This window comes from Alosa pseudoharengus, unplaced genomic scaffold, assembly GCF_046254945.1.
Source record: "Alosa pseudoharengus isolate Yale_2024_CS ecotype anadromous, Long Island Sound unplaced genomic scaffold, YU_APseudo_1.1 YU_APseudo_1.1_scf_12, whole genome shotgun sequence".
Lineage (NCBI taxonomy): Eukaryota > Metazoa > Chordata > Actinopteri > Clupeiformes > Clupeidae > Alosa > Alosa pseudoharengus.
Window position 1 is genome coordinate 36,410,629 of NW_027468587.1, and position 27,374 is coordinate 36,438,002.

At 43.5% G+C, this 27,374-nt stretch overlaps 2 protein-coding genes across 8 annotated transcripts; both read right to left on the minus strand.

Moving 5' to 3' along the window:
- Positions 1-323: 323 nt before the first annotated feature.
- dennd3b (DENN/MADD domain containing 3b) lies at positions 324-12,408 on the minus strand. Of its 6 annotated transcripts, none has more exons than XM_076281154.1 (25): positions 12,130-12,408; positions 11,039-11,216; positions 10,371-10,638; positions 10,040-10,155; positions 9,570-9,691; positions 9,354-9,465; positions 9,097-9,216; positions 8,654-8,872; positions 8,358-8,473; positions 8,108-8,263; positions 7,654-7,750; positions 7,436-7,539; positions 7,180-7,346; positions 6,428-6,958; positions 6,080-6,148; positions 5,486-5,745; positions 5,202-5,372; positions 4,739-4,868; positions 4,316-4,423; positions 3,387-3,526; positions 2,551-2,711; positions 1,936-2,075; positions 1,443-1,561; positions 1,134-1,271; positions 324-908 (listed from the first exon to the last, which is right to left on the minus strand). In XM_076281154.1, exons 2-25 carry the CDS (start codon positions 11,120-11,122, stop codon positions 702-704), a joined length of 3,855 nt encoding a protein of 1,284 aa, XP_076137269.1. In that variant the 5' UTR covers positions 11,123-11,216; positions 12,130-12,408; the 3' UTR covers positions 324-701. The 6 variants fall into 6 exon arrangements, with proteins under 6 accessions (XP_076137269.1, XP_076137270.1, XP_076137267.1 ...); XM_076281155.1 differs by having other exon boundaries at positions 9,570-9,682; positions 10,371-10,641; XM_076281152.1 differs by having other exon boundaries at positions 10,371-10,641.
- Positions 12,409-12,591: 183 nt separating this feature from the next.
- Positions 12,592-25,582, minus strand: slc45a4b (solute carrier family 45 member 4b). Of its 2 annotated transcripts, none has more exons than XM_076281159.1 (9): positions 25,500-25,582; positions 24,416-24,707; positions 23,316-23,953; positions 21,598-21,786; positions 18,954-19,133; positions 17,053-18,137; positions 15,423-15,522; positions 14,771-14,982; positions 12,592-14,470 (listed from the first exon to the last, which is right to left on the minus strand). In XM_076281159.1, exons 3-9 carry the CDS (start codon positions 23,587-23,589, stop codon positions 14,132-14,134), a joined length of 2,379 nt encoding a protein of 792 aa, XP_076137274.1. In that variant the 5' UTR covers positions 23,590-23,953; positions 24,416-24,707; positions 25,500-25,582; the 3' UTR covers positions 12,592-14,131. The 2 variants fall into 2 exon arrangements, with proteins under 2 accessions (XP_076137274.1, XP_076137275.1); XM_076281160.1 differs by lacking the exon at positions 25,500-25,582 and adding an exon at positions 24,859-25,370.
- Between the last annotated feature and the right edge of the window lie 1,792 nt (positions 25,583-27,374).

Here is a 27,374-nt window from a genome sequence, read left to right on the forward strand (position 1 = left end):
ACACACACACACACACACACACACACACACACACACACGGTCAGTAGAACTGTGGGGCATCCTCCCACATCTCCCACTGGGAGCACGAATCACAGCCTTCCTCATGGGCGTTTGGAATGCACTCCATTACAACAACCACACAATTACACACTGTTCATATTATGTTCACATCACACATTATGGGCCATGCACTGTGTCTGGAAAGACTACAACAATGATGCTGCAGTGATGATGCTGGTCACAACATTGAGAACAACACTGAATATTCTGTCTCCAAAATGTGATACAAGAGAGTCGGCCAGTTAGTTTCACCAATATCATAGATCAGGCTGTAAACAAGTCCATTTATTATAAATGACTTATTCAACAGACATATATAAATACGGAAAGTGAAATAAAATAAAGCTAGTTGTAATTGTTATAATTTGAGAAAAAAGTATTTGAACATTACAGTAGTAGATGAGACATCATTAAGGCCTCATCATTTGGAGAAGGATACCGCAACAAGAGTCAGATACCAAAGTTCAGTTTTGGTCATGCAGTCTGACATTCAGATAGGCTGCTGAGAACAGAGGCAATGGGCTTCCCTTGCAGATGGACCCTCATCAGTACAACAGTTTTTGTCCAAAAATCATGTCCAGATTTGTCCTCTGGAAGTGCACTAAAGAGGAGCATTGGCTGACTTGAGGGAGCCCTCGACTTTACTCTACTTTCCAAATGGCGATCTTGCCGTCCAGGCAGGCAGAGCCGCTCAGCACGTAGCGGTCCTCAGCCGAGCAGAGTGCCTGGACGCTGTCAGTGTGAGCCAGCAGCTCCTTCTCCACCACAGCCTGGGCCACATCCACCACGAAGATCTTCCCCACCGCCTGACCCGGGCTCTCGCTCAGGCTCCGACAGCCAACCCAGATCTGGACACAGTGAAAATAAATTTTAATTCCACAAAAACGAAGACCACTGTGCATCTTAGCTGGAAGTAAAGGACTCCAGAGAAGGACTGGACTGATGGTTTGCCATTGTTCTGATTTGTCAGTTCACAATGCTGTTTTAAAGCACACCTCACCTTCAAGAGTCGAATGACAATCAGTTTTTCACGTTTTGGATGCATTATGACAGAGTGAAAGAAAACCACCCACCTGGTTCTTGACCTTGAGCATACAGGTGACTCCAGCACAGTCAGGCAGAGTTACCCTCTGTGTGGGCTTCTCCAGATTGTCAGAGTGCCACACACATAATTCAGATGAATTAGCACAACTGGTCCATATCTGCTCCCTCTGAGGAGGAGACAGGAGCGCAGAGGAACATGTGACACAGCCCATCGCTGGACAAACACATACAGTAGATGAACTCTCACACCTTCTAACTGACAGTTTGTTGGAACTTTCTAGCTACTGAGGGTGGAATAGCACACCTGAAAAACGCATCACGGCTGCATGCTTACAAACCTCTAAATAGACGATGAACCCGTTGAAGGGAGAAGGAGGGTTTGTGGGATCCTGTAGCAAGCAGATCTTACGCTGCACAAGTCCAGTCTTCCTCAGTTCCATGATGCAATCTTGGGCACCTGGACATACATATCAAAACAAGCCTGACTAAGAAAGCAACCTACACACTATATGTGACCTTACAATATATGATCAATGATTTCTTAATCCCAATCTACACAAATACCAAGCATATGAACAAAGTGTAGAATGATACACGCTATCAAATGAAATGGACTAGCCTGAGAGAAACAGAGAAAGAGAGCACTAATCAGAAAAGCTACACTAACAACTAGTCACTGGGTAATAGTATCAGTATTTACGAAGCATCAACCACGTGAAAAGTGATCACAGTTAGATACCCTACAGGATCATGATCAGGATTGACCAGTTAGGTACGAATTCCTCTCTGAAGCATATGTGTCTGACAGGTTCAGCTCCTCAAGATACTTACAGCACCACAGCGTCCTATTGTACAGCTGCAGAGAGGTGAGTTTGTGACAGCTCAGGTGAAACTGCCTTTTCATCTTCAGGGTAGAGACATCCCAGACAATAACCATACCATCAAGACTGCACGAGTAGGCCAATGTTGGGCTATGAGAAGATGAGGATTTCAGTCAACAACAAATGGAACTGTAGAACTGCATATGTGGCATGCATATAGCGTTTACTGCATACTTGAATGAACCCTGTGTGTAGTGGGATGGAGACTAGTCTAGAAGCCATGATGCTGGCTCTGCTACGCTCTTTTATAGCGGGTCAGAATCATATGAGAGTTCTGTGTGGAATGCATGTGTGATACTGCCACCTGGTGACTGATAGCCAGGGTAACGCAACACATAATTGTTAAACTAGATTGTTGCAGATTGAAAAGGGTTTTTTCAGCTTGTCGTCTATCAATTTCCAATGGTGAGTATGGGTATTTATCAGTTACTAAAAACTGCACACACATCATTTTTATGTAACTACCGGTACATATTTATTTATATTTCTATGCATTTTAAATCAGATGTCAAGTGATATAGTGCCTTAACTTAATGGCTAAATGGTGTATATCCATGAGAGCCACCTGAATGTATCCTGTGTATCCTCCAGGACTAGATCTGTGACCTCGCTGCGGTGTTCAGTCAGCTGCTTGTGACAGGACATGCGGCGCGTGTTGATGATGTAAATGGTGGAATCCTGAGAGCCGATCCATACTTGCTCCTGGTCCAGCCCAAGCATACAGCTCTGAGGACACCAAAGAGAGCTGCTCTTATTCATACATTATACACTATGTGGACATCCAGTTAACTAGGTTAATGCAAATAGCAAAGACAGCACTGCCCTTTCCTCTTTTCCTTTGTCTCTCATTTTTGCATGGAATTTTACTGTACTAAATTAGACAAAACTACAACAAATCTCATGTGAAGTTATTCAATTGAAATAATGCCCAAGTTGTTTAAATGATGGTGCATCATATTATTACCACCAGGTGGCAATATTGGTGACTTGTTTTAAAACCAAAACACTTTCCGACATCCAGAAACGGCAACTCCTTTCCTTTACTCCTGGCCTTTCACCACCAGTGACATGCGCCTTCCTCCTCTTCCTCTGGGTACTATACAGGACATGTTCTCCTGCCCTTGGGCTTATGAATATCCAAGAACACTGCAGTCATGCACAGTAGGGGGGTGGTTTCCCATACATGGATTAAGCCCTAGTCCTAGACTAACAGCTTGTTTCAATGGAGAGTCTTAGACTTACAGCTTATTTTTAATGGAGATTTTCACTGAATTTCTCTTTTAGTCAAGGCTTAATCCATGTGAGGGCTACTGACCAAAGGAGTCTAAATAAAGAATCAGTGAGATATTGCTTCCTCTTTTGTAGATATCAAAGTGTGTGTTTAGACTGTGAGTGACGTACTACTGGCAGTACTCCCACTTGAATGCAGTTGTGTTGCATGGACCAGCTGGCTGCATCAAACAGCACCACTCTCCCGTGGCTGAGGGCACACCACAACTTGGGGTTCCCGTCTCCATCCACGTCACACTTCCCCAGCTGGCCTGCAGGTGGAGCCGGACAAACAACAGGCACTGAGTCAGTCCCAAGCTCATCCCTCCTGACCCTAAAAAGCACCCTTTACACAACACTTTACGACTTTATGAAACAGAATTCAATTAACCAACACTTTATACAACACAATCAAGTGCCACCAACGTCAATAAATATATATATATATAAATACACTGAATGAGCCATAAATTCAGATGAAGGTCAGGTCAGATGAAGAGCATGAGGCGCACAATACATTCATGGAAAACAACTTGGACAAAAACATGTTACGCTCTAAGATTGCTATCCAGTGAGAGCTAGACAAACACTTTTATTGACATCTTCTGGGCCCTGTTGGTGATGTGGGGAGTAAGGCTCCTCCGCCTGTCCAGGAACTGGAGATCCACTGAGCAGGCTCCTGGCTCAGTTCCAGCAGTGAATTTAGAGCATCTGGGTCAAGACACTCAATGCACCTCTTGTTTCAGATCAGCTGTGTCGCTAATGCAAATTGGTCAGTTTTAGCACCATTCTACATCATGCAGGCATGTGACCATCCAGGAAAACACAAACAGCCCTGACCAGTCCAATGCAAGCCAAACTGTCCAGGTATCTACCATGAGATGGTATTTGCGATGTGGTATTTATAACGTTACCGTTACAGAGAAATTGACGGGTTGCGTCAGCCCATGGTTGACATTTTGCTTAGGTCAAGTACTTAGGTATTTAGCATGGCTGTTACCTACACATTCCGTTGGGTGAATGTGGCCGCTATAGGGCATGTGTATGTGGCCATACTGTACCTGGAGTGTAGAGCAGCACATCCACGGTCTGCTGAGAGGGCATGTGGAGAGAGGGGTTAATCTTGTGCTTCAGAGTCTCAGAGGTCGTCTTTGGGACGGTCATTGGTACTGAGCAGCCATAGTGGAAAAACACACATCATTAAACTTCCTTCAGAATAGCCACACACACACACACACACACACACACACACACACACACACACACACACACACACACAGACACACACAGACATACACACACACACACACACACACACACACAGACACACACAGACATACACACACACACACACACACACACAGACACACACCAAACACTTCCCTCCCTAATAGAGGCTGACTACATAATAACTTAAACAAGCATGCTTTTCAAACAGGCCTTGCTGAGGTATGTTTTTGTGTTTAAGGGGGAGGCATACATACCCTCGTGTTTCATCCGGTCATAATAAGCCAGTTTAGAAGCTGCTAATATGCCTTTCTGTGGCTGAAGACAGCCAACCACAGTGTCCATGAGGAGGACATTTGTAAGGGCCTGTTGCATGTGCTGAGGATCCTGAAAGCACATGTAAACATGCATTGACAAGTGTGTTACGGGAAGTATTTGAATCTTCGGTTGTTTCTGGAACTGTTGTAGTACCATATCAGGACTTAAAAACACCCGTGAGCCACAGTCGGCCAACTGTGAGGGACAGATAACATACTCTGTTCCACCATGTTAATGAGGGGTAGAGGCAGGGATATCCTGTTGGCCTTAGCAAAACACACAGTGTGATCTATCCATTTTCCACTGGGAGTACCTAAAAGACACAGCAGCCATTTGCAACTCAGATGGTATACTGACTGCTGGATGGTGAAGGTGACATCTTCTACCAAAAAGTGAAAATACCTTGTGGTCATCGGCCATCTTTCGCCCAGCCCACATCTCTTTAATCATCAGGCTCCACAGATCACACTCCGACTTTAGATTGGCCTCAAATGTTTCTTTCTTCAGGCTGCTCTTGATCCTCAGTGATGGGATACGCAAAACCAGGAACTGAGCTGAAGAGATCTTCACTTCCTGTTTTTGGATACAAAGACTTGTCACCATTCTTTATCATAGTGCAGAAAGAGGAAATTCACAGAATATGACCCATGCACTCGCATTTTAAGTGAGGACTCCACAGGACATACCACTATATCTCTGAACTTAGTGATGTCCACAAATCCTCTCCGTCCATCAGTAAGTAGGAAGAGTCGCTTTTGGGTCATGGCAATCTTGCCGACGCCATAACTGGTCTTCACTGAGCAGGAGAGCTTATACACACACTCGTTGTTGTCCAGCTGTTCAATGACCTCAGCGGGCAGGTTCACATCCTGTGCCTCAGCCTCCATGCCCTTCCAGAAGGTGTAGAAATCACAAAACACGTCTGGGTCCACCTCTTTCGGCGCTCCTGCAGGCACAGACACGTCTGTTAAGTGTGTTTGCTGATACAAAGGACAAGATCGGTTCAACTCACCCATTCTCAAAATGAGATGAGGATTTTGAAAACCTCCACCATGTGATGTAAATATCTGCTCCTTACAGGAAGAAAGTTTGCAGAGACGCGGCAAAGCCATGCAGGTGGTCACCATGCAATTCGGCATTGGAGCATCTTTCCATGACACAACATGACCCCCCAACCCTATTCACTACACAGCTAAGCAAACTGCTTAGCAAACTGCTGTTCAGGCTTTGCCAGCAAAGGTGTTGTAGTCTGTGAAAATGGTGACAATATGCTTGCTTACCACCCAGTATGGAGGGAATGTAAAAACATGAGTGGGAAATGGTCTGTCCAGCAGGATCCTGACTTTTAACTGTGAGAATGAATTCATTGATGATAGCATTGATATCTAGCTTTCTTATTATGTTCGTGAGAGCGTTCTCATTAGAAATCTACTAACACACTGCCCTGTCCACAAACTACAGATTACAGGTACATCTGGACTAGCTCATAATGCTCAAAATGCAATATAAACCTCCTTAAAGCCAAACTAAAGGAGACATAATTATAACATGACTGAAAACCTTCAATAATAATGTGACAACTTAATGTGACAACAAGAAATGAAAACATGAACATATGTTTATCGTACCCACACTGAGTGCCTCAAACAGGCGATGGATGGTGCTCACATCTCTGACAATACCCGATTCCTGAACATGCGTGACAAAGTCCTCCAGCGGCATGTGGGTCTTGGGCATCTCAAACTTCTTCACGTGGTCATCGGTGGGCTGGACAGCCCTCTCCTCGCTCTCGCTGCTCCTCACCCTGCACACCAGGCGCTTGAGCTCGGGCCGGCGCTCCACCTGCGCCTGCTCCTCCTGCTGGAGCGAGTCCACCAGCGCCCTGACCAGTGCTGCGGGGAAGATCTCCACGTCCGTGTGGTTGAGGTTCTGGAAGTCGCTGAGCGCGTCCAGCCTGCGGCCGCACATGGTGTTGACCACGCCGCGCAGGTAGTAGTAGCGCGCCAGCAGGGAGGAGCTCTCACGGGGCGTGAAGGAGATGGCTTTGCCCAGAAGGCCCACCAGGTCAGCGTAGTAGTCCTGCACGTATTGATAGGACAAGTGGGGGTGGAAATCTGGCAGCTTGAACTGCTTGACATGTTTTTGCCGGATCTTCAAAGCTGGATAACAAACATTTCAAACATAAGATGGTTTGGGTCAGTGTTTTAGTGCATTGCTCTCTTGCACTGTTTTAGTGCAATGCAGAAAGGGAGATGTTTTTTATACCATCACTGTTCAGTAGCCCCACTCCTAAATGTGCATAAAATAAATGCCAGTGAACGGTCTGATCTGAAATCAGCCGAACAGAGACAACGGTGCAGGTGAACTTTGGTGCTCTTACGTGGTTCGGTCACTGAGGTCTGCCGGAGGATGCTGAGGTGGTGCTCCTCCCTGAGATTGGGCAGACTGGTGCCAAGCCTCTTGTTCACACAGTTCTCATAGTTGCTGCTCCTACGCCCCATCTCCTTCATAGTGGGCCGACGAAGAGTGTCAATCATGACTTTTACTCTGTGGAGAGTAAGTTTAATATATCAACGGGAGAGGACAACTATTAACACGTGGGGAAAAAAGGCAGTGAATGTGCAAACACTGCCTACTTTTCAGCCTCAGAGCGAGAGCTCTGCTCCATGCGAGTGTAGGCATCCATCTTGCGATTCAACCGATCTTTCAAGAAGGAGTGGAAAATATGGCTCTCCAACACCTGAGGTGAACAGATCAATAAGGTTTGACAGGTGACAGGGGGATTGACTATGAGTCTGAGTGACTGTCCTACCATCTTAATTAAAGGGACGTCCTCTAAATCGTGCTTCATCACCTCTTTATAAAAGGGCTGGTCAGAAGGCTCCCTGGATTTGAGGAATTCCTTACTATTAAAGACTCTGTGCTCATAGTTCAGATGATCAGCCAGACCCCTGAGAAAAGAAGCACTCATTCAGTTTAATCAAATCAATTTAACCAAACGTCTTTCTTAAGATTAATATTCACAAATGTAAACAACGATAAAGAGCATAACAAAAGGCACAAAGGCAAAGACTACAAACTGAACAGCTTCAGTAAATGCCACATTTGAAAGATCTTCATATTTCCTAGGTAAAATAAATAAACTCTGACATACTGTCACATGCTCTGTACGATTACATATTAGTAGTATACATTGAAACAAGGATGGAAAAGGGTTTTGGTGATTTGAAGGGTTTGAGAATTGATCTCTCATTGATCACCAGGAGATGGGTCCCACCACTACCAGCGTTCACAGCTCAGCAGCTGACCTGAAGATGTTGACGATGAGCTCCAGGGTGATGTTCTGGATCTCCCAGTTGAGGCGCTGCTGCCAGGTGCGCCTGTGTGCCCGCAGCTCGTTCAGCGTGGTGTTGGTGCCCTGCTGGCTCACCTCCAGGTCAAAGTGAAGCTGAAGGCCTCTCCTCCTGCACAACACATGCCATCACACTTCACACATCACACTAACGCCATCTTCACCTCTGCCAAAGTGGGAAGGGTCTCTTTGCACGCGTGTCCTACCGTGTCCTGAAGCACTCAGTGGCGGCTAAGGGTACAGCCGGTAGGTCAGTGAGTTCTGAACTGGACGAGGACACTGTCCCGTCATCGATGTTGACTAAAATCAGGTCATCTGTTTCCTGTAGAATCAACAGGGGGAAAGGATATACGCTAGCAAAATGGAAACATGCACTCTGCGACCACCTTGGGAAACCTGCTCTAGGGTAGAAACACAGGAGACATTTCCCAGCAGAGTAGCTATGTTAGGAAACCTTGAGCTAATCATGGGACACTTGATTAGACTCATTTCAAAGGTTTACCGCGGACACTTCCTCAAAGTGGCTGAGGTGGCAGCCCATGAGAAAGGCGGTGGGTGCCATGACAAAGTCCAGCATCTGGTGGGAGAGGGTGGGCACCAGCGGGTGCTGCCAGTGCAGCGGGTGGATGTAGAGCATGAAGCACTCCGCCATCACCGTCAGCCGTGCCCAGTCGCTGGAGAAGAACACGATCCGCCGCTCTGCCAGGAGGGCTGTGATGATCTGCCCAAGACAGAGAGGACTGATGAGATACTCTTCATTTGAACTGGGCCATATTTGAATGGGGCAGGCAAGCGTCCACATGAATGGGCAAGGTGCATTTACTCATCCAGCTGTGCAATAATGACAATGGAGCTTATTAGTTGTTTTTCACTTAACATACAAAAGAATACACAAGACTCTCCTATAACAATCATCATGTAACATCTGGAAAACTCATGTCAAACCTGCAAAAGTTCCCTTGTTTGAAAGCATAGAAAAGGGAGGTGTAGATCGAGATCTACCACAGGGTGGTGTTTGTCTTCCCTGGAAGGAAGCACAATGACCAGGGGGCTCAGGCTAAACACCTGCCAAAGAGAAGATGACATATCCTGCTGATCACACCCTTTTTTACCACTTTATATTGAAAATCCAATGTGGCTTCTTACTTAATAAGTTGCTTCTTACTTAATAATAACAATAATAACTATTATTATAAACCAACCACATGAAGATCTCCAGGGGGTGGAATGGGCACCAGAGCGAGTTTGGCAGAGAATTCTTTCACACGTTGATCTACATCCGTTATCCGACAATTTTTCAGCTGACTCAGAAGACTGTTTCCATAAACAAACCAAGTAGACAAGAACATTTAGCTGACTTCAGAAGACTTTAGAAATCAAATGGAAAAAAGTGATCATCATTGACTATTACTTCTCACCATGACAGACAATCCCTCAAGGCATTGTAATAGGGGTACTTTGATATTACACAGACACCATAGGTGGTGTAGAGTCGGGAAACCTTAGTTCCATTCTGCTGAAGAGTGCTATCCTGAAACAACCGGAAACACACAGGAATTCACTGGCTTGAGTACAGGTAATGTGAAAGAAATGTGTGCTGTCTTGCTCACCCATGTGAACACATGGAAATTATAGTTCTATGTTTAATGCACTTAATACACATGGCAACAGCCCAAACTCCTGCTAACAAATATGTGCATTGTTCTATTATTGCTACTCTCTTTTGAAAGGGCCAAAGCCAAGAGTGTACTCAGAGTTCTGAGAGGGCTTCACTACACAAGACTAAATCAGATACCCTTAATTCTTTACATTACTACTTTTCGTTAAGACCACGGTATGTGTGAGTTAGATATGTTGGGGAACATGAAGGGAGTTAAAAGGCACACACCTGAACTGGCCTACAGTATTGCAGCACAACTCCATGGGTTTGATTTCCAAACACATCAGTGAACACCAAGAAATGAAAGCAGGGCTCTTTTGGCTCACTCCAAACAGTCAGACCTCCTATATATAAACATACAAGTTACAATCATTGTATTTCACCACATTAAAAAAGACAAGAAGAAAAAGTGTGACATCACTTGTACATTTACGTAGAGGAAGCTTTTGTACTTGTACTCATGCATTCTGTGGTAGCCTATTTTTAAAAGCAGGCGTGAAGATGATTGTGGTTGTCACTGACTGACGACAGATATCACTGTGATAACACTAGCAGTTACCCGGAAAGCAGAGTAGAGGCAGGCCTCCAAGGTCAATGTCTTTTGGCACGCTGATGTCTTGGGTAGTTTCCTCCCCACCAGGAGAATGACCTGGCGCCACCACTGGTCTCTCCGTTTTCTTGATGAAGGAGCGTCTGCGTTGAACCCTACTGAAAGCTGCTGGCCCCACACATTCTGCAGCTTTGTCCTTTGATGCAAAAGGGGGCACATGAACCTGCAAAACCTCAGCCTCCAATACCGGAGACACGGCTGTGTTTCCTTGTTGATGCTTCTGGGAGAGCAAAGGGAGGCCTTGTATGAAGTCAACAATCAAGCAATCAATCAATCAATCAATCAATTTATTTAGAGTGCAAAATCACCATGCAGCATATGGTTTCAATACACTTTACATAATACCAAATAATCCAATAATAAAAATAAAGTCTCTAAAGGGCAATATAATATCTAGTGGATGGAACTGTTTTTCACCTTATAGTGGCAGATGTCCTTTAAATTGTAAATGTATCACTGCTTTCTGACACTTCGTTACCTTTGAACTATTCTTTGACTGTATTGCCCTTCTATGCTTTTATTTGTTACTATTGTTTGGTTTTGTTTATGTAAAGCTTGAATGACCTCTGTGTATGAAATGCGCGATATAAATAAACTTGACTTGACTTTGCTTGTACCTGATATGCCTCCTTTAGCTTATCAGTTGTAGCACCCATAATAACACAGGCCTCGAGCAGCCTTGGGGGCAGGTGGTCCTCCATCTAAGGCCTGGGATGTGCTCCAATTCTCAGCGTCACATACTGCACTGTGGCCTGGAGTCTGGTTCAGTGTGCCTGAGAGCCTTATTTGGGGGTTCTGCATGAGAATATCAGAATGAAACCTAATAGTGGTAAGGTACCTTTCCAACATGATTTTCAACTTGACTAAGGCATGTCATGTAACCTACACAATGTTCTGTCTGATTTTCCAGCTGTACATCCTACTGAGCACATGATCAGACTTTTATATAGCCTACCTCAGAGCAATAACTTCACTGAGGTTTTGACCTATGATCCGGAACAACAGAGTAGCATAAAATGAAAAAACTAGAAAGCTGTAGCCTCTGTGATATAAATCCAACCAGGACACTACAAGCAACATAGTCATAGGCCCCATGTAGTCGCCATTCTATTTACATTCACCAAACTGATTGGAGGTTATATTTGACAACTTCTTAGAAAACAAATATGTTACAGTCAGTTTCTGTGTCCTCGTCAAAAAGTGTTGAAGGAATAAATTGCATGCATTAATATCATAAGCACGACATATTTGTTTCCCGTTCAGATCATGACACACAAAAGAAACATCAATGAACACAGAATACCTCCACACACAAAACAATCTTCTTCTGACCTTGTAACAGGGCAATCGTTCCTTTAGTGTGTTAGTGTGCCTACTTCTAGTGTCACATAAAAAGAAAGCAACAGGTTCACATGACAGAAAAGTGTATTATTCAATTTTGGGTCTAAATCAAGAAGACCTTTCTTATTTGCACAAACAGCCCTGTCCACATAAGCATTTTATGTTTTGACTATCTTATCTGTTATCTCCCAAAAAATGCTGCATTCATAAATGTACAGTCCAACAACAACTGCACGACTGCAAAAACTTCCGGTGATTGCTTTGGGTTTAAGACACACTGCTGTACTGTCAAATCAGTAGCCTTAAATGTCACAAAACAGGTAACACGGCACAAACCGAAACAAAGTGACACGTGAAAAAAGCCTACCTGATCTTCGTCGATATGTAATTCAGAGACATCACTCAGTAAAGTGTAAGACTGCCAACAAATAATAACGATGGAATCGGTTGGTCCTGTTTCCCACAGCTGCAGAATTCAGTGGTCTGTCTGTCTGTCGCAATCGCAGACCACGCGATGTCTATCTCCTTTCTTCCTGGTTATCCTGTCCTGGAATTGGACATTGAGTAGGCTATAATGTAATTTGGCCGTAACCAATGAATTAGTCTTTACTCATACAATACTTGCAAGACTGCAACATTTCTGTCTTCTGATTTTAACTAAGAAGGAAGTAAGGAACATCAAATTACCAAGAGGCTTAATTGATCAGTTTATAGGGGGACACACGCCATCTAGTGAGCATTCCCTGAGCCAACAGCTTTTACTTCCCTCTCTTTTCTCCCCCTCTTAACACAGTCGGGGTTTTTCTGTGCGCAAAAATGACTAGGCCCATTGAACTGCAAAAACTTTTATTAAAAAAAAAAAAAACACCACTTTCATTTCCAATAATCAATAAAGTTTTTTCTCACAGCACACATTTATTTTGTCCAACAAATAGGATAATAATAAAAAATAATAATAATCTATGGAATACAAAAGATTTGTCTCCCTTTAAGGTAACAATAGTTACTTTTCTTTTTGCACAAGTTGACAGCAGCACAAAGTTGAGGTGGGATCCGGGAGAAATGTGTTAAATTATATAGATATTAAGCAGTCATTTCAATGTATCAAAAACCCATCCTTGCATATGAGGCCCATCATAGACCTACTTAAAAAAAAAGCCTCTGAATGAAAAAAATGAATGTGCAACACACATCAAAATTGGTCCTAGAATTTTTACTTTTTCTAATATATCAAAATAATTGAAGAAACATGTGCATAGTCTTCGGAGGGTTTGGTTTAACAGCAGAGTTCAATCACATATACACATCACACCTTCTGTATAGTTTGGGACATGTTACTAACAGGGCATACAGACCCTTTTCTGTAGGTCCTGTGCACATTGCATTCGAGCACAGTCTCACCAGCACTCATGTTGGAACTCTAAAATGCTTAGCAAGCCTCAACGTGTAGGCTATGGAATGCATTCCACTACTGTAGCTTACAATCTGATGTGCTTCAATCAACTAACAGGACTAAAGCTTGGTGCAAAACAAGAAATCACCAATAAACACACAGACTCATCATAGTTCTCAAAGCTTCATGCTAAATACTTGGATCCCCACCTTAGGCTTTTTGGCATCGTGCATAGCGTGTTTAAAACTCGAGGGCTTGTTTGGAGCCCTACACTGCTGGTGAGGCTCACTGATACAGGTTTAGAAGGAATGGGACAACTCCTGAATAAAGACTCTGCAGAGCATTTAACAACTGCATGCTGCCCTTTCAAATCTGCCGTCATCTTCAGGATGACAAGAGTAGATGGCCCTTTAAATCATTGAGATCTGTGACACTGAAATGATTTTAAAACTAAATGGAACAGAAAAGGAACACCTAACAACGAGACCTCCCTAACAAGTTACATGAGCATACATTGCCTTGTTCTAGTGATACGTGATGTCTTTCAGTAAGACGGTTGGATTTTAGAAGTTATTTGGCAGATATGATCCTCTGTATTTCACCTGATTATCAGGATTGATCAGTACCATGCTCAAAGTGAGCTTGACAACATAATCTGATTACATAAACTATAGCTGGTACCTCAGTGAAGGCACTCTTGGCACATTTCAGCAATGCACCAGGCTTACTGGACAACATCTGCACCAGGCTTACTGGACAACATCTGCACGAGTCCATCAGATGCTGAGCCTTTGGCATGGAAGGCTTTTGCTGGCAATAGGCTGTAGGTTTGATCTTTTACATTAACAAGAGAGGTCTCTTTAAAAACATCACAACATTGTTTACGTTTGGCAGTGCATTCTGTAAAATGAAGGCTATACAGTATGGCCTCATGTGTGGTTCCTCCTAGCCTTGGAGGAGAGCATGGAGAGGACCTTTAGCTGCTGTTTTGGGCTTCTAGTTTCAGCTCACTGGGCTTGTTCAGGTGATACTCCACTGTGACTTCAGGGCCCGGGTTGATCTGAGCAGGCTCCTCTTCCTCATCCTCATCCTCCTCGGACGTGTCAGGGTAGATGACAAGAAATGCAGCAGCAAGAAAGCCCAGGAGAGAACTTACTGACACCACCATGGGGATGACCCTCACTGTGCCCACGGCATCGACCACCGCACCCAGCGCAGAAGCCACCAGGATCTGGGCAATGTACACTTGGCAGGACAGGATGGCGCAGTCAATGCCAAACCCTCTTCTAGAGTTACCGGGGCTGTGATGGATGTACTACATGAAGAGAAACAAAGGAAAAGGACTGAAATGATTGGTGGAAATTGCACTAGAGAGTTCAAGTGCAAGTACAAGTTCTAAAGGACAGCCTGCCATATGAGTCTAGGACAGCTAGACAGACTACTAAATTTCTACTACTTCTCTGGATGAAGATGTTTAACAATCAACCCATCCTATTTGTTTCGAACTGTGTTAGAAACCCCCTCATTTTAAGCTACACTACATGACCACATACAGTAATCCACTTAGTCAATTAATCAGACACAAAGTTATAATGGACATCAAATGTATACTGACCTCTTTAATTTCATGGTACTGACCCAAAAGGGCATAGGGACAGTAGGAGATGCTCATGGAAAAGACTCCCATGGTGCTTATCATAGTCATGGCAACATAGATGTTTGGAAAAATAGCCATCACTGCAGTTCCCACAGTAAAGCTTAAAGTGCCCAGCATATAGACGATCTTGATGCTGAGGTCATAGTTGTCTAGGTATTTCTGGAGCACAGCTGTAAGACAAAAACATTAATCTGTCCAGCTATTCAAGAAAACACTGCACAACTAGCAGTGCTATTGAAGGAAATGTCATGGTTATAATGGCCTGCATCTGAACATGCATTTTTGAGATGTTATTGCTATATCTATTACACTGGTATTAAACTATATATTCTGTATATGGTTCTCTAACTGGAATCTCAGACATGCTGTGCTTATAGACAATGTCTATCTGCATGAATAAACATCTTTACATAGAACAATAATTAAAATAATAAAATATCCAACTTTTTCATGCTAGCTCCAAAGACACAAATCACAGTAAAGAAACATGTAACGTCAAAAGATAGAAAGATAAAAAGATGGTGAAACAAACATGCAGTGCCACCGGAGCAAGGACAGATCAAAGAGTGGTGCATGCAACAGCATGGGATGGGAGAGTCAGGTGACCCACCTGAAGAGACAGCAGCTGTAGCAGCATAGACCACCAGCCCCCAGCAGCCCATCTGGACCCCTTTATGGTAGTTCTGCAGCTCTGTGGAGTTAGCAGCAGCCTGCAAACAAGAACACATTGCAGACAGGAAGAGAGTTCAATGCCTTGTACCATAGTTAGGGGACTTCTTTCAGGCCCATCAAAAACCAGCCTATTTCACCTTACACAGAGAGCTTGTGGCAGTTGCAAAAAGGCCACATGTTGTACCTAGGTTAAGTAGTAACCCCTATTAAACTAGGCTAAGCCCTCTCTCTGTGCCCATCATATAAAACACTCACAGGTTGCCTGTACAGTCGGCAATTCTGGTGAAAGTTTATTTATATATCAGCTTATCAGCAAATAATAAAAACAAATAGCATAATATAGACAATATAAATAGTAGCATAACAATTATTAGCAAAACTGCAAGACATTGACATGTGAGTACTGAGTGATAAGGAAAGGGATCGAGAGAAAAATGATTGGCCCAATATCAAAGGGAACGTGCCAGAACAACACTCGGAACGCTGGCCAGCAACACTGCTCAGAACGCTGCCCTGTGTATCGTCAGCTTTGGAGGACACCTTGAATTTCCCCTTGGGATCAATAAAGTATATATCTATCTATCTATCTATCTATCTATCTACATACACACCACAGTCATTTGTTCCAGAGTTCTACCAAAAACAGGCAAACATATAAGTGTGGGTGAGCAGGTAACCATGCTGTTGAGTGAGTGGGAGGGAGTGTATTGTGTGTGTCAAGGGTGTAGGTTTGCTTATGGACCATAGGCTCATGTCCACTCCACACCAATATTTTGGGATGACAATTGTCCCTACCAATATTTTAGCACATTCATTCATATTATTTTTGATGTGAAGTGGTATTCATTCAAACGTGAACTCATAAAGTGTACATCGGCAGGACAACCAGTTTATGTCCCTACCAAACGTATGCCCTTGGTGTGTGAGAGTAACCTACACGTTGCTCATCTTGCACTGGGTCTGCTTCCTGCATCTCATTATTCTGGTCACAACCAGCCTGGGCAAATTACTCAGCACCAGTCAGAGGCATACATTGTTTTGCACTCTTATGATGTCATCACATCACCAGAAAGTATTGGTTTTACCAAAAATATTTGGCAGTACTTTTAAACTACAAAAACATACACCTAAGTATTTTTGACACAAAATACGCAGCCATTTTCTTCAACCCAATAAAATAGAAAATTACAAAATACTATATTGTATTCAAAATACATATTTTAAATACATGTATCATAAATACTGACCATACTGCAAGTCACAACATGTAAATGGATAAATGTTGGAGTTGTCAGTTGAACAGACAGTTAGAGTCCCACGAAAAGCTGTTCGCACTCACAGATTGCTCTTTTAAAAGCTTGATTAAATCTTTATGCCTAGAATCTACAGTACCTCATAGGTAAGGCTTGTTAGCTTCGACCAATAACAACATGAGAATCTGTTGATCCTGTGTGGTGGTGGCATTGTAAACTCTCCTAAAATTAGAGTTCTTTTCTCGCTGAAAGCTGCTTTCATGAGTACACGACAAGAATGAATCAACAGGGCAAAATAAAGGGGTGTAAATGTACCGTGGGGTCTCCTTCAAAAATGACCTGGCCCATGAAGTCGGTATAGAAGACTGCCTCCGCCATGATGGAGAACCAGGTGAACAGGTGGCAGAGGCAGAGCCAGCCGAGCTGCCGGGGCATCTTCAGCATGGACAGCCACAGAAGCTTGACCGTGGTGCCCTCGCCCCCGTCCTCACTCTCCCCGTCCTCACTGCTGGACTCGGACGTGCCCCTCCGCTGCGGTCGCCGGCCCCGCGGCCGTCGCGCCAGTTGGTCGATGTCGTTCAGGCTGCGGGTGGAGGTGATGCGCATGGGCGATATGCCGGCGCGGTGACGCCGGGGCCGCTGGAGGCCTACGCGCCCGTAGTAGGAGAAGGTGAACGACGGCTGCCGGTAGAAGGAGAGGTGCCGGGGCCGTGACAATACGCAGGGAGGACCACCTCGCTGGCCCACTTTGCCCTGCTGGCTGTTGGCACCAACCAGGGCGAAGGCGCCCGAGCTGGAGCTGGACAGAGCTCCGTTATGGGCCTTAGTGGCCCCCGCGAGCATGCTGTCCGGCGAGCGTGCCAGGGAACAGTGACTGCTGCCAGAACGCACCAAAGAGGTCTGCTGCACTGCTTGGAAGCGGTCTTGGAAGGCCGATTCACCATCCTTTTCAAATGGTGAATCTACATCAGGAATCAAACCGTGAGTCTGATCGCGATCCAGGTCTGGGTCAAGCTCGATGGTGGCGTCTGGCATAGCCAGCACAGAGTCACTTTTGCTCCGCACCATTTCCACATTCAGGAAGTCCATCTGCATTTCTTGAACCTCACGGTCATGCTCGACTTGGTCAAACTCCTCCTCACCGATCAGGTCCAGCTGAGGCAGGCTGCCATTGGGCCGGACCAGACACTGGTCATCTACTTCATCCCCCTCCAGGTATTCCTGCCGTTGCCCGCTGTATGGCTGCTCTTTGATGCTAAACAGGTGGAGAGTCACTGATATGATGAAGATGATGGAAGCAAAGAAGAAGAGCACCTGCTCCTGGGCCTGGAAGGCTTTGCCCAGAGCAGTGTGAGTCCAGTTCAGACCGCCCAGCATGTAACCCACCGCTCCTCCCAGTCCTAGGAGAATAGGAAGGAAAATCATTAGCTTTGGCAAAACACCAGAGAGACAAATATCATTATGTACAATATTACACAAATATTTATGGTGACTTGTGATACATAAATGATCACCCAGAGAGAAGAAATACTCTTTTCTGATTGGCTGGTAGGGTGGCTATTAATTCTGAATAACGGGACACCTATGAAGTAGATCTGGTAGAAAAATCTAATCACATATCAATGCTCATCGAATGACAACTATAATAACCATCAACAACGGTGGAGCCTGGAAGCACGCTTCGCAACAACGGAATCAACTGTGAACAAGCTAACTGCCCCCTGTTATCACTGTCAGGACCAAAGAAAGGAGTACAACAAACTCCACAAGTCAGCTTCTTTTTAACCTGAAGCACTTGTTTCCTTGGCGTGCCATAAAGGCATGACTATTGCTTTTGAGGTGTCCCCATACATACGGAATTAATGAACTTTGCCTCCGCTTTAATATAAACTGTTTATACATTATAAAATTGGTTTATGATACATACAGATTGAATCACTTCAATAGACCCTATTGAGTTTGCATATTTACAGAGGCATCACAGAGCCCCTAGAGTAAGGAGTTTTCATTTTTATGAGACCAGCATGGATTATCCATCACCAAAATCCAGCAAATAAGTTTGGCTAAACAACCAAAACAAAAGTTAAAGGTTGCTTGCTTTATGACATTTTCACCCACAGTTAACCTTTAATCTATCAATCCCTAACTTTACAACGTGGGCATTTGTACACTCGGCAATGTTAAGGACACTAGGTGGCGTGTGTGTGGGAGCCTACCAGCTGAAAAGGCATGAATATTCAAGGCCATGTCCTGCTCCTCTGTGTCCGCCACGTCCAGCAGGTACGCCCGGATTGGGCCCTCCGAGGCATCAGCGCAGAAGTCTAGCACCACTACGCCAACAACGGTCAGCACTATACCAATAGGCTGTCTGCCAACAACATCCCCAACGGTCAAGCCTGCCACAAAGACAGTGAGGGAGCTCAGAGTAAACAACAAGCATTATCTTTTTTATCCATTTAAAAAACAAAACAAAAATGTTTTTCATATGCAATCTGATACTTAAAGAAACACACCAACATTTTGGGAAATTAGCTTATAATTCACTATCTCCCCCAGAGTTAGATAAGATGATACTAGGGCTGTAAACACCAAACTCACGATTCGGTTTGTATCACGATTTTTGACCCACGGGGGTGGGGGGGTAGGAAAGATACAAAGAAAGACAGAAAAGAACAGAACAGAACACTGGTACTATAATCACAGATAGTTTTGTCTCAACATGGTGTGTGTGAGAAAGGACATTTTGCATGTGTGTCTGTACGTACAGTATGTGTGTGTCTGTCGGCTCATACACACAGTTGTGTGCATTGCAGTGCTGGAGACGCATCCCGTTCACTTTACATGGGCTTACGTCATCCGTTGCCGAACTGAATTGTGGGTCCGTCGCGTCACTCGCGCTGAGAAGTGCCGATGGACGGTACCGGCCAATCGAGCCAATCGATGGACGGCACCAGCCAATCAAATTACGGTTATACTTCAAGTCATTTGCATAGCTACTGTCGGGAACACCCACTGGCATGCGTTGACGGAACGCAACTGGGTGTAGAAGCCCTGTGTGTGTGTGTGTGTGTGTGTAAGAAAGAGAGAGACAGAGACAGAGAGAGACAGAGAGACAGTATCAGTGAAGGTGCGAACTTTATTTGTAAGTGCGTGCATAATATGTGTTTGTGTGGGTGTGGGTGGTTGTGAATGTGTTTGTGAGAGAGTCAATGTGCATAGATGTGTGTGTGTGTGTGTGTGTGTGGATGTGAATGTGTTTGTGAGAGAGTCAATGTGCATAGATGTGTGTGTGTGGTTGTGAATGTGTTTGTGAGAGAGTCAGTGTGCATAGATGTGTGTGTGTGTGTGTGTGTGTGTGTGTGTGTGTGTGTGTGAGAGTCAGTGTGCATAGATGTGTGTGTGTGTGTGTGTGTGTGTGTGTGTGTGTGTGTGTGTGTGTGTGTGTGTGTGTTGTGCGTGCATGTGTGAGAGAGAGAGAGAAAAGAGTGTCCAACGTGGAGGGTGGACAGTGAGAAACAAAATGTAAAACTCATGAGGACAACATAACTAGTATCAAGCCTTAGAAACTACCTCAAAAGCTAACATTGGTTAAAAAAATGTTTTCATTATTTTCGCCCAGACCCTCTGGTCACCACAAACTTGACTGGCTCTCCAGGCGTTTCCCCGAGGATTTGGCCGTGGATAAATTGGGAGGTGTTACTAGACACCTATAGGAACACATAGTAAAAAAACTTATTGGTAAGAATTTTTTTTGCAGATTGGTGAAAAAAATGCCTAACTTTCCCTAACTATTAAAAGCCAAGGGGCGCTTGTTGAGCGCGCAAGAGAGAGAAAGAGAGAGAGAGTGGGGTAAGGAGAGGGAGTTTACTTCTATACTGTTTGCATAGTCTACAATGAAAGCTACGAGAGCAATGAAATTATTATTTATTTTTGGATAAGTATACTAATAAGGCGGGAGATGCGTGTTGCTTATGCAGCTGCGTAAGCTGCAAAGTGCTACGGGAAACACTAGAAGGGGTGTGTCACGATTCGGTCTTCTCACAGGCGACACAGGTTTGTGGATATGAGTGTCGTGATTTCAGTTTCGATGTGCATATCGTTACAGCCCTAGATGACACATACCCTTCTCGTCTCTCGGTGTGCAGTAACACAGTATGAAACACCAACCGTTAGCATAGCTGAGCATAGCTCATTGAGGTGGGCAGTTCCAACTAGCCTATCTCCCAAAAGCAACACAAGACCTTAAACATTGTTCTATTTACATGTTATGACTAGTTTAATTATAATGTGTACAAATGTCAATGTAAAATGCTACATTCTCATTCCGGCAAAACATTGCTACTGCAGCTTTTCAGGTGCTGCGTGCAAATCACTCCGCCCAAGTAGCAGTGCTTTTCCTAAATGAAAACAAGTTAAGAGCAACAGTATGCAGCCATCTGTTACATTTTGAGGGGTAACTTTATTGAGAGCTAATTCACTTTTTGAGAGGTAACTAGTTTTCAAATTAGGATTCATTCTTACTATCACAGTGGGCACTATATAGTTTTGTGGTCCAGGACAAACCATACTATTAAGAGTATTAGAGTCAGCTTTCATAGCAAAGACTTCACCAACTATCAGCAAGAGACTCTGGGGTCAGCATGCTCGCAAGCTTTTTAGCAATGGAAACCGTGCTGCTGTTGGTGTCTACAAGATTTTTGCATTCCTTATAAATAATTTTAAATAAAGACATTTGCATGCGGAGGTACGGTAGTTTTGAATGTTTTTAACTATCCAGCTTGTGAACCTGGTTTGATGAGTATTGCATTTGCATCTTTTCCTTTTCCCTTTTTCCTGGAAGATGGCTGTTACTGTCATTACCAATCAGAGCCCCGTTGAGGAACAGGGCAACTCCCAGCAGCACACCCACACAGAGGGCCAGGATAAAGGGTCTTCTGCGGCCCCATCTCAGAGTGCAGCGGTCGCTGGCCGAGCCAATCACAGGGGTGAACATCAGGCCCAGCACCGGGCTGAGGAACCACGTCAGACTGTAGTACTGCTCCGGCAGACCTGGGACCAGCCACGCCAAACAAAACATGAGACCAACACCTTCAACCAACTGGGATTGTTTCCACTGTACACACCCAACCTCTATTAAAACAAATCTTCAGCCAAGATGCTTTAATAAACAGATGATACTGAACCAAATTGAACAACTTATAGGCCTTACACTTTTGTAACCTACTTCATAAATTTGAAGGTACATGTATATAAAGACCTTAAATAACCTAGTCAATTATTCAGAAATTAGCTATTCAAAAGCCTCACAGACAGCCTATGCTATGTGACCAAATATGTCCAGAGATAAGGTAACTCTGTGAAAGAGTTTCTTAGATTGATGAACACAAACTTCAACTTTCAAGGCTAACTACCCAGGGGTAACAAAGTAGCACACACAGTCTTCATAAAACTGGACTCATCTCTATTTCAACTTTTTATTCGGCCAGGTCAAGTCAAACCACGTGAAGACATTCCTGTTTAGTCTTGACCTGGCCGCATAAAAAAGGTGAACTAAAGAGTCCGGTTTTATGAAGACTGTGAGTGCAACCTAATTATCCCTGGGTAGTTAGTGTGATATCTACACAATGTTGGTTTAGCATCACACATCAAGACTGGGAAGCTGCATTTTTCAAACAAATGGCTAAACTTTCAAGTTTGCAAGTTTCAACCTGTTGACTGTTCATTAAACAGAGCATTAGTAAGCAATTAAATGGCTCAATATTTTGCTCTTGAACCTTTGCTCCTGGACTTTTTTAACTGTTCACACCTCTACTAAGGAACCACCATGTCAGAAACAATCTTTGCATAAAAGGGCATTTCATTCAGATGATGCATTTAAATTTTGTGCCAATGCAAACTCTAGTTCAATGCCCTAACAAACTTTTGTTTCCAAAAGTACCTGGGTGACTACGTAATGAGATCTGATTGAATGATCGTGACAAAGTTCTCCAGGAAAAAAAACTGTTGCCAAATATCAAATGGTACAATACTCCAGTATTAAATAATTAGTCTATCTTAAATTTAGAAGAATTAATCTGGATAATTTAATGATTACATTGCAGTTCACATTTTAGAGTTAATAAAAATACACACACTTGAGATTAAACCATACCAACCAAAGTGGCTTTCTAGCATCAGGGCAACCACTACATTCCAGCATGAACCCTGTCAGGAACAGACTAACCATTATATTCACCACATTGAATCCACTCTGCTGTAACAGCCTCCTAATTATCAGGACAAACATCTCCATCAAATCCCAGTAGCAGAGAAATTTCAACTTATTTGGTGATGACCTCACACATTTTCACTGTGTAGAAAAACACCATCAGAGAAATGTGCCAACTCACACATTCCAGTCATTCCAACCAATTTTCCCCTGACTACTAAAAAGACTCGAGGTTTTTTTGTTTTTCAGATGTGCCGGTTCACAGACACAGGGCCCTGAGCAGGTTATTTATGAACAGCCCTGTGATAATGAGAGGAGGTTAAGGCTAAAATGGTATTTACCATTATTTCAGTGGTTACCTTCAACTTACCTATCTGCAGTAGTACAGGTGTCACCAGGGCAGTCTCCATGGCATAACAGAATTCCCTGCCAAACATGACCGCTCCATTCATGACCCATTTGTGCAGTGGGATGCGCCTGCTGGGACCCTCACTAGCAGACCCATCCTGGCTCTCCGTCTCCTGGTTGCTCTCCTTCCCTTTATGGAAGATGCCACTCAGGCACTTCTGTGGCAAGTCCTCTCCCTTGTCTGAAACACACACGGCATCTGCGCCGGCGGTATTGGGAGCCATGGTGTCCTGCATGTACCTGTCCCGACTGATGGACCGGTCACCTAAATGTCGGTCCCTTTTGCGCCTTGGCACCTCTCTAGCGCCTCTTCTTCAGAACGTCCAAGAGAATGCTGTCCAACCCACACATTCCCAGTGGATTTCACATGAAGACACCAAGCAAATGTGTTCTGAGGTAGCTACAATTACACCATTTGGTTTGGTAGACTCCTTACTGTTTTGTGCAATGGTCAAAAATCCATATAGATTTTAGAAGTATAGGTAGACAAGGCATGACTTTCTTAGAATTTAAGGACAAGGCAGTGGTGAGACTGGTAGCGAGATGTGAACGCTCCATGATCAATCCCCACTGAGCACACATGGATCATTTCTGTTCAGCCTGTGACAAGCAGAAACATTTACAGCACACAAACGGTTAACCACGCCAATCAGTTACTTCATATGGTTGAGTAACTGAAAAATAAAGGAACTACTAACGCATGCCAGGCAAAAAATTTCTTCACAACATTAAGCATAGTTGGCCTACAAAATAGGCAGTGCTGCATTTCGTTGTCTCTTTACTTGTATTCTGCACAATGACAATGAAGTTGAATCTAATCTAATCTATCACAAGTATGAAGAATAAAAACTGGAGCTATCTGAACAGAAGATTTCCTGAATACTACAGGTCTCAACTAGTGGTGACATGTGGTCTGAGAAACAGCACTGATACAACAGACCAAACATTAAGTATCGGCAACGACATATTTTACTGATGTCGAGTTGAAGAGGGGCATACTACAACTGGGCAGAGAAGAACAAAACCAGCTCCACAGTATTTCACTTGTGAGAGAAAACTTACCTGGTCGATGTCACGAGGTATGGCTTGCTTGTGCCTTCAAGGGCGATCGATCAAATCCGGTATGCTTTCGTAAGCATCGAGGAAAAACAATTCGTATCAGCAGGTTGGCCATGCCAGTGATTGCCAAAGGACCTGATCTCTGAATTTGCCCATCCCCCTAAGTTCTACATCACTGAAGCAAAACTCCACCCTTGAAGAATCAACTCAGGAATTTTCCAGGAGTATGAGTTTGTAACAACATGTTTGTAGCAAGGTGAAAATGAGGTGATGATCAACTTCCAAAAATGCGTATCTACCAAATGAAAACAGAAGAGAACACACATAAAGTTACACAATGAACAAGCCAAACCGGTTACATCGCTGAATAGCTAACGTTGGCTACCTGAACGCTTTTGTCAGTCAGGTTTACCTACTGAGCAACTTCACCGTTAAATGGTCCTTACTTTTGTATCTGGCTTGTAGTCCACAATCTAACATTCTGTATGTATTAACAGGCTGATATGACAACATTACATCCTTGTTTGGCTGCCGTGTTGAGATAACGCTAAAGGTCTTTTAAATAAATTCGGGATTCTGCATTGAACGCGTCCTGGTAACGTATGTCATGTCTCGTGGGTAAAGTTACACTAATGTTACGCTAGACAACACAGACAGGCGAGATGGCAACAGGATAGCCACGATACTAGTACAATTAGCTGGGTATCCTCGCTAGTTAGCAAGAGACTCCAAGGGACTAACGTTAGTTCAGTTGATGTTGAAAGTCAATTTTTATGAAACCGGAGCCGTCAAATACTAAGTGCGGCTTATGCTCAACAGTAACAGAATCATAAGTTGTCTAGGGTTATATTTGAACACTGTTGCGACCAGACACTGTTCTACTGAATCAGATTTTGCTAGCAAACTGAACATATGCATCAGACTAAGCAGCTAGCCGCTAACGCTGGCTAGCGTACGTTAAATAATTATTCATATGCATTAACATCGCGTCAAATATCCCAATTATTTCATGTTATGTTATTACTAGTAGTAATTTAATGTCATCAGTCCTGGTCTAGATAGTAAGAGAGCCATGCGAGTACACTACCTGACTGGCTATCTAATCCGTAAATCCTGTAGGTGCGTCTGACTGACCACCAGACGCATGGAAAAACCAGTCCATTGTAGAAGCGTCTACGAGAGGGTTTCCCGTTCACCTACCCTTGTTTTAAAAGAACTGGAAACAAGCCAATGAGGTTTGGTTGAAATTCATGAATGCAAACATAGGTCACTGTGTGCTATGACTGAAATATCCCAACAACGTTTTTTCTTTTCTTTTTTTAAACTTTTAACATTTAATGTAAAAGCATGGCACATTTAATTTAATTTAATACCAATAAAATAAAACTGTTTTTTTATGGTGGCTTTACTTTTGTAGCCAGTCTATTTTGATTGCCTAAACCTAAATTATCCCCTGTGGAAAAATAGGCTATAGGCTATTTTTTGTGAATTTTAAGACCAAATTAATATTAGTCTAGGTCCTGGGTAAGATTTGTATGCACTTCATTTAGCGGAGAATATCTCAACTGTTATAGACTAATATGACCACATTGAACAACATGGGATGTGTGCCAAAATCTCTACCCGGGACGAAAGTCCTGAAAATGACCACAACAGATGACACTATTATCACACTACAGGTGAATGGGACTTTTTTTCCCCTTTATGGATATCCCCATACATTTCTACCAGATTAATCTTCATATTAGGGGGAAACTACTTTTTGTATTACACTTTGCCTAAAAAATTAAATAAAATATGCAAATGTGTACATATAAATTCTTGAAGGTACAGATTTTATGAAGTGATCACAATGTTTACAATGACCATTTAGTGTATGTGTACGAATTCTGCTTTGATATTTTAAATTGTGTTTTGTGCTGTATTGAATGGAAAATTAATCGTACAAATAAGGGATGCATACTGTAAGTGGGGTCAAAAATGACCCCAGCGGTTGTTTTTTTGCAATATCTTGGTCATTTTAAATTGTTATCGTTTAGTCTTCCATGTATTCCTCAAACTTTGACATGAGGCCATTTGGATTTGTATCTAATTGGTATATTTTTTAAGTAATTGCATTTTTTGTATCAGTACCACACTTTTCTAGCCTAGAAATATAGACGTGCCCCTAGCGCCAGGGCTAGTCTAGCAACTCTCCGTTGGCTTGTGAGCTCCAGGAATTGAAACTCAATCAGGCCAATGAAAACGTGATTGATGGCAGAGTTGCAACGGTTTGGCTTGAATTCCCTGCTACTTGAAAACAAATAAGATGGATGTTGCTGTTGGCGAACAGTGTGACACGAGTTAAGCTTTTTATTAAGTTGGCAAACGTTTGAACTAGCCAACTAGCTCCGCTGGTGGGAAACGCATGGGACTCATAGTGCTGCTGCTGTCCTATTGTGTGCAGAGGGAATTTGAAAGACAACTGATTATCCCGCCCCTCGGACTGAACACTGAACGGTGAGTGCCCAGACCCTACATTTTAATGTGGGTCTGGCTCGTCAGGCTAACACTTTTCCATACGTGGGGTCAAAAATGACCCCAACCATTTTCTATGGAATTTCAAAGGTTAACCCAGGAACCTTTTATTTTTATCAACTGTGACTATCAGGTATACATTTAACGGTGTATTATCAACATCTTTTCATAACATATCAATGTAGGTCATAGGAAATTACAAAAAACTGCAACATTGAACCATGCAACGGATTTGCATATGGCCATACCAAATATTCTAGGGGGGGAAGTAGGGAAGCACCTATGTGAAGTGCATGAGTGTGCTTCATGAAGTTTTATAGAATGCCATCACTATGGTTGAGTATATGTGCCCTGACTATCATACCAACATCAGTGGCTTTCTGATGTTGCGGTGAAGCTGCAGACTTGCTACCCTGTAGCCCCAAGTTTGAGGCCTGCTGATCCC

Coding starts and splice junctions, on each gene's coding strand:
- slc45a4b (XM_076281159.1), bottom strand. CDS start 23,589: ATGCAGGACACCATGGCTCCCAATACCGCCGGCGCAGATGCCGTGTGT. Junction 21,787..23,315: donor ACCTGTACTACTGCAGATAG/GTAAGTTGAAGG, acceptor GGCTGGTCCCAG/GTCTGCCGGAGCAGTACTAC. Junction 19,134..21,597: donor CCTCAACGGGGCTCTGATTG/GTAATGACAGTA, acceptor TCTTTGTGGCAG/GCTTGACCGTTGGGGATGTT.
- dennd3b (XM_076281152.1), bottom strand. CDS start 11,122: ATGGAGGACCACCTGCCCCCAAGGCTGCTCGAGGCCTGTGTTATTATG. Junction 10,642..11,038: donor AGCTAAAGGAGGCATATCAG/GTACAAGCAAAG, acceptor TTGCTCTCCCAG/AAGCATCAACAAGGAAACAC. Junction 8,474..8,653: donor ACTTTGAGGAAGTGTCCGCG/GTAAACCTTTGA, acceptor TTGATTCTACAG/GAAACAGATGACCTGATTTT.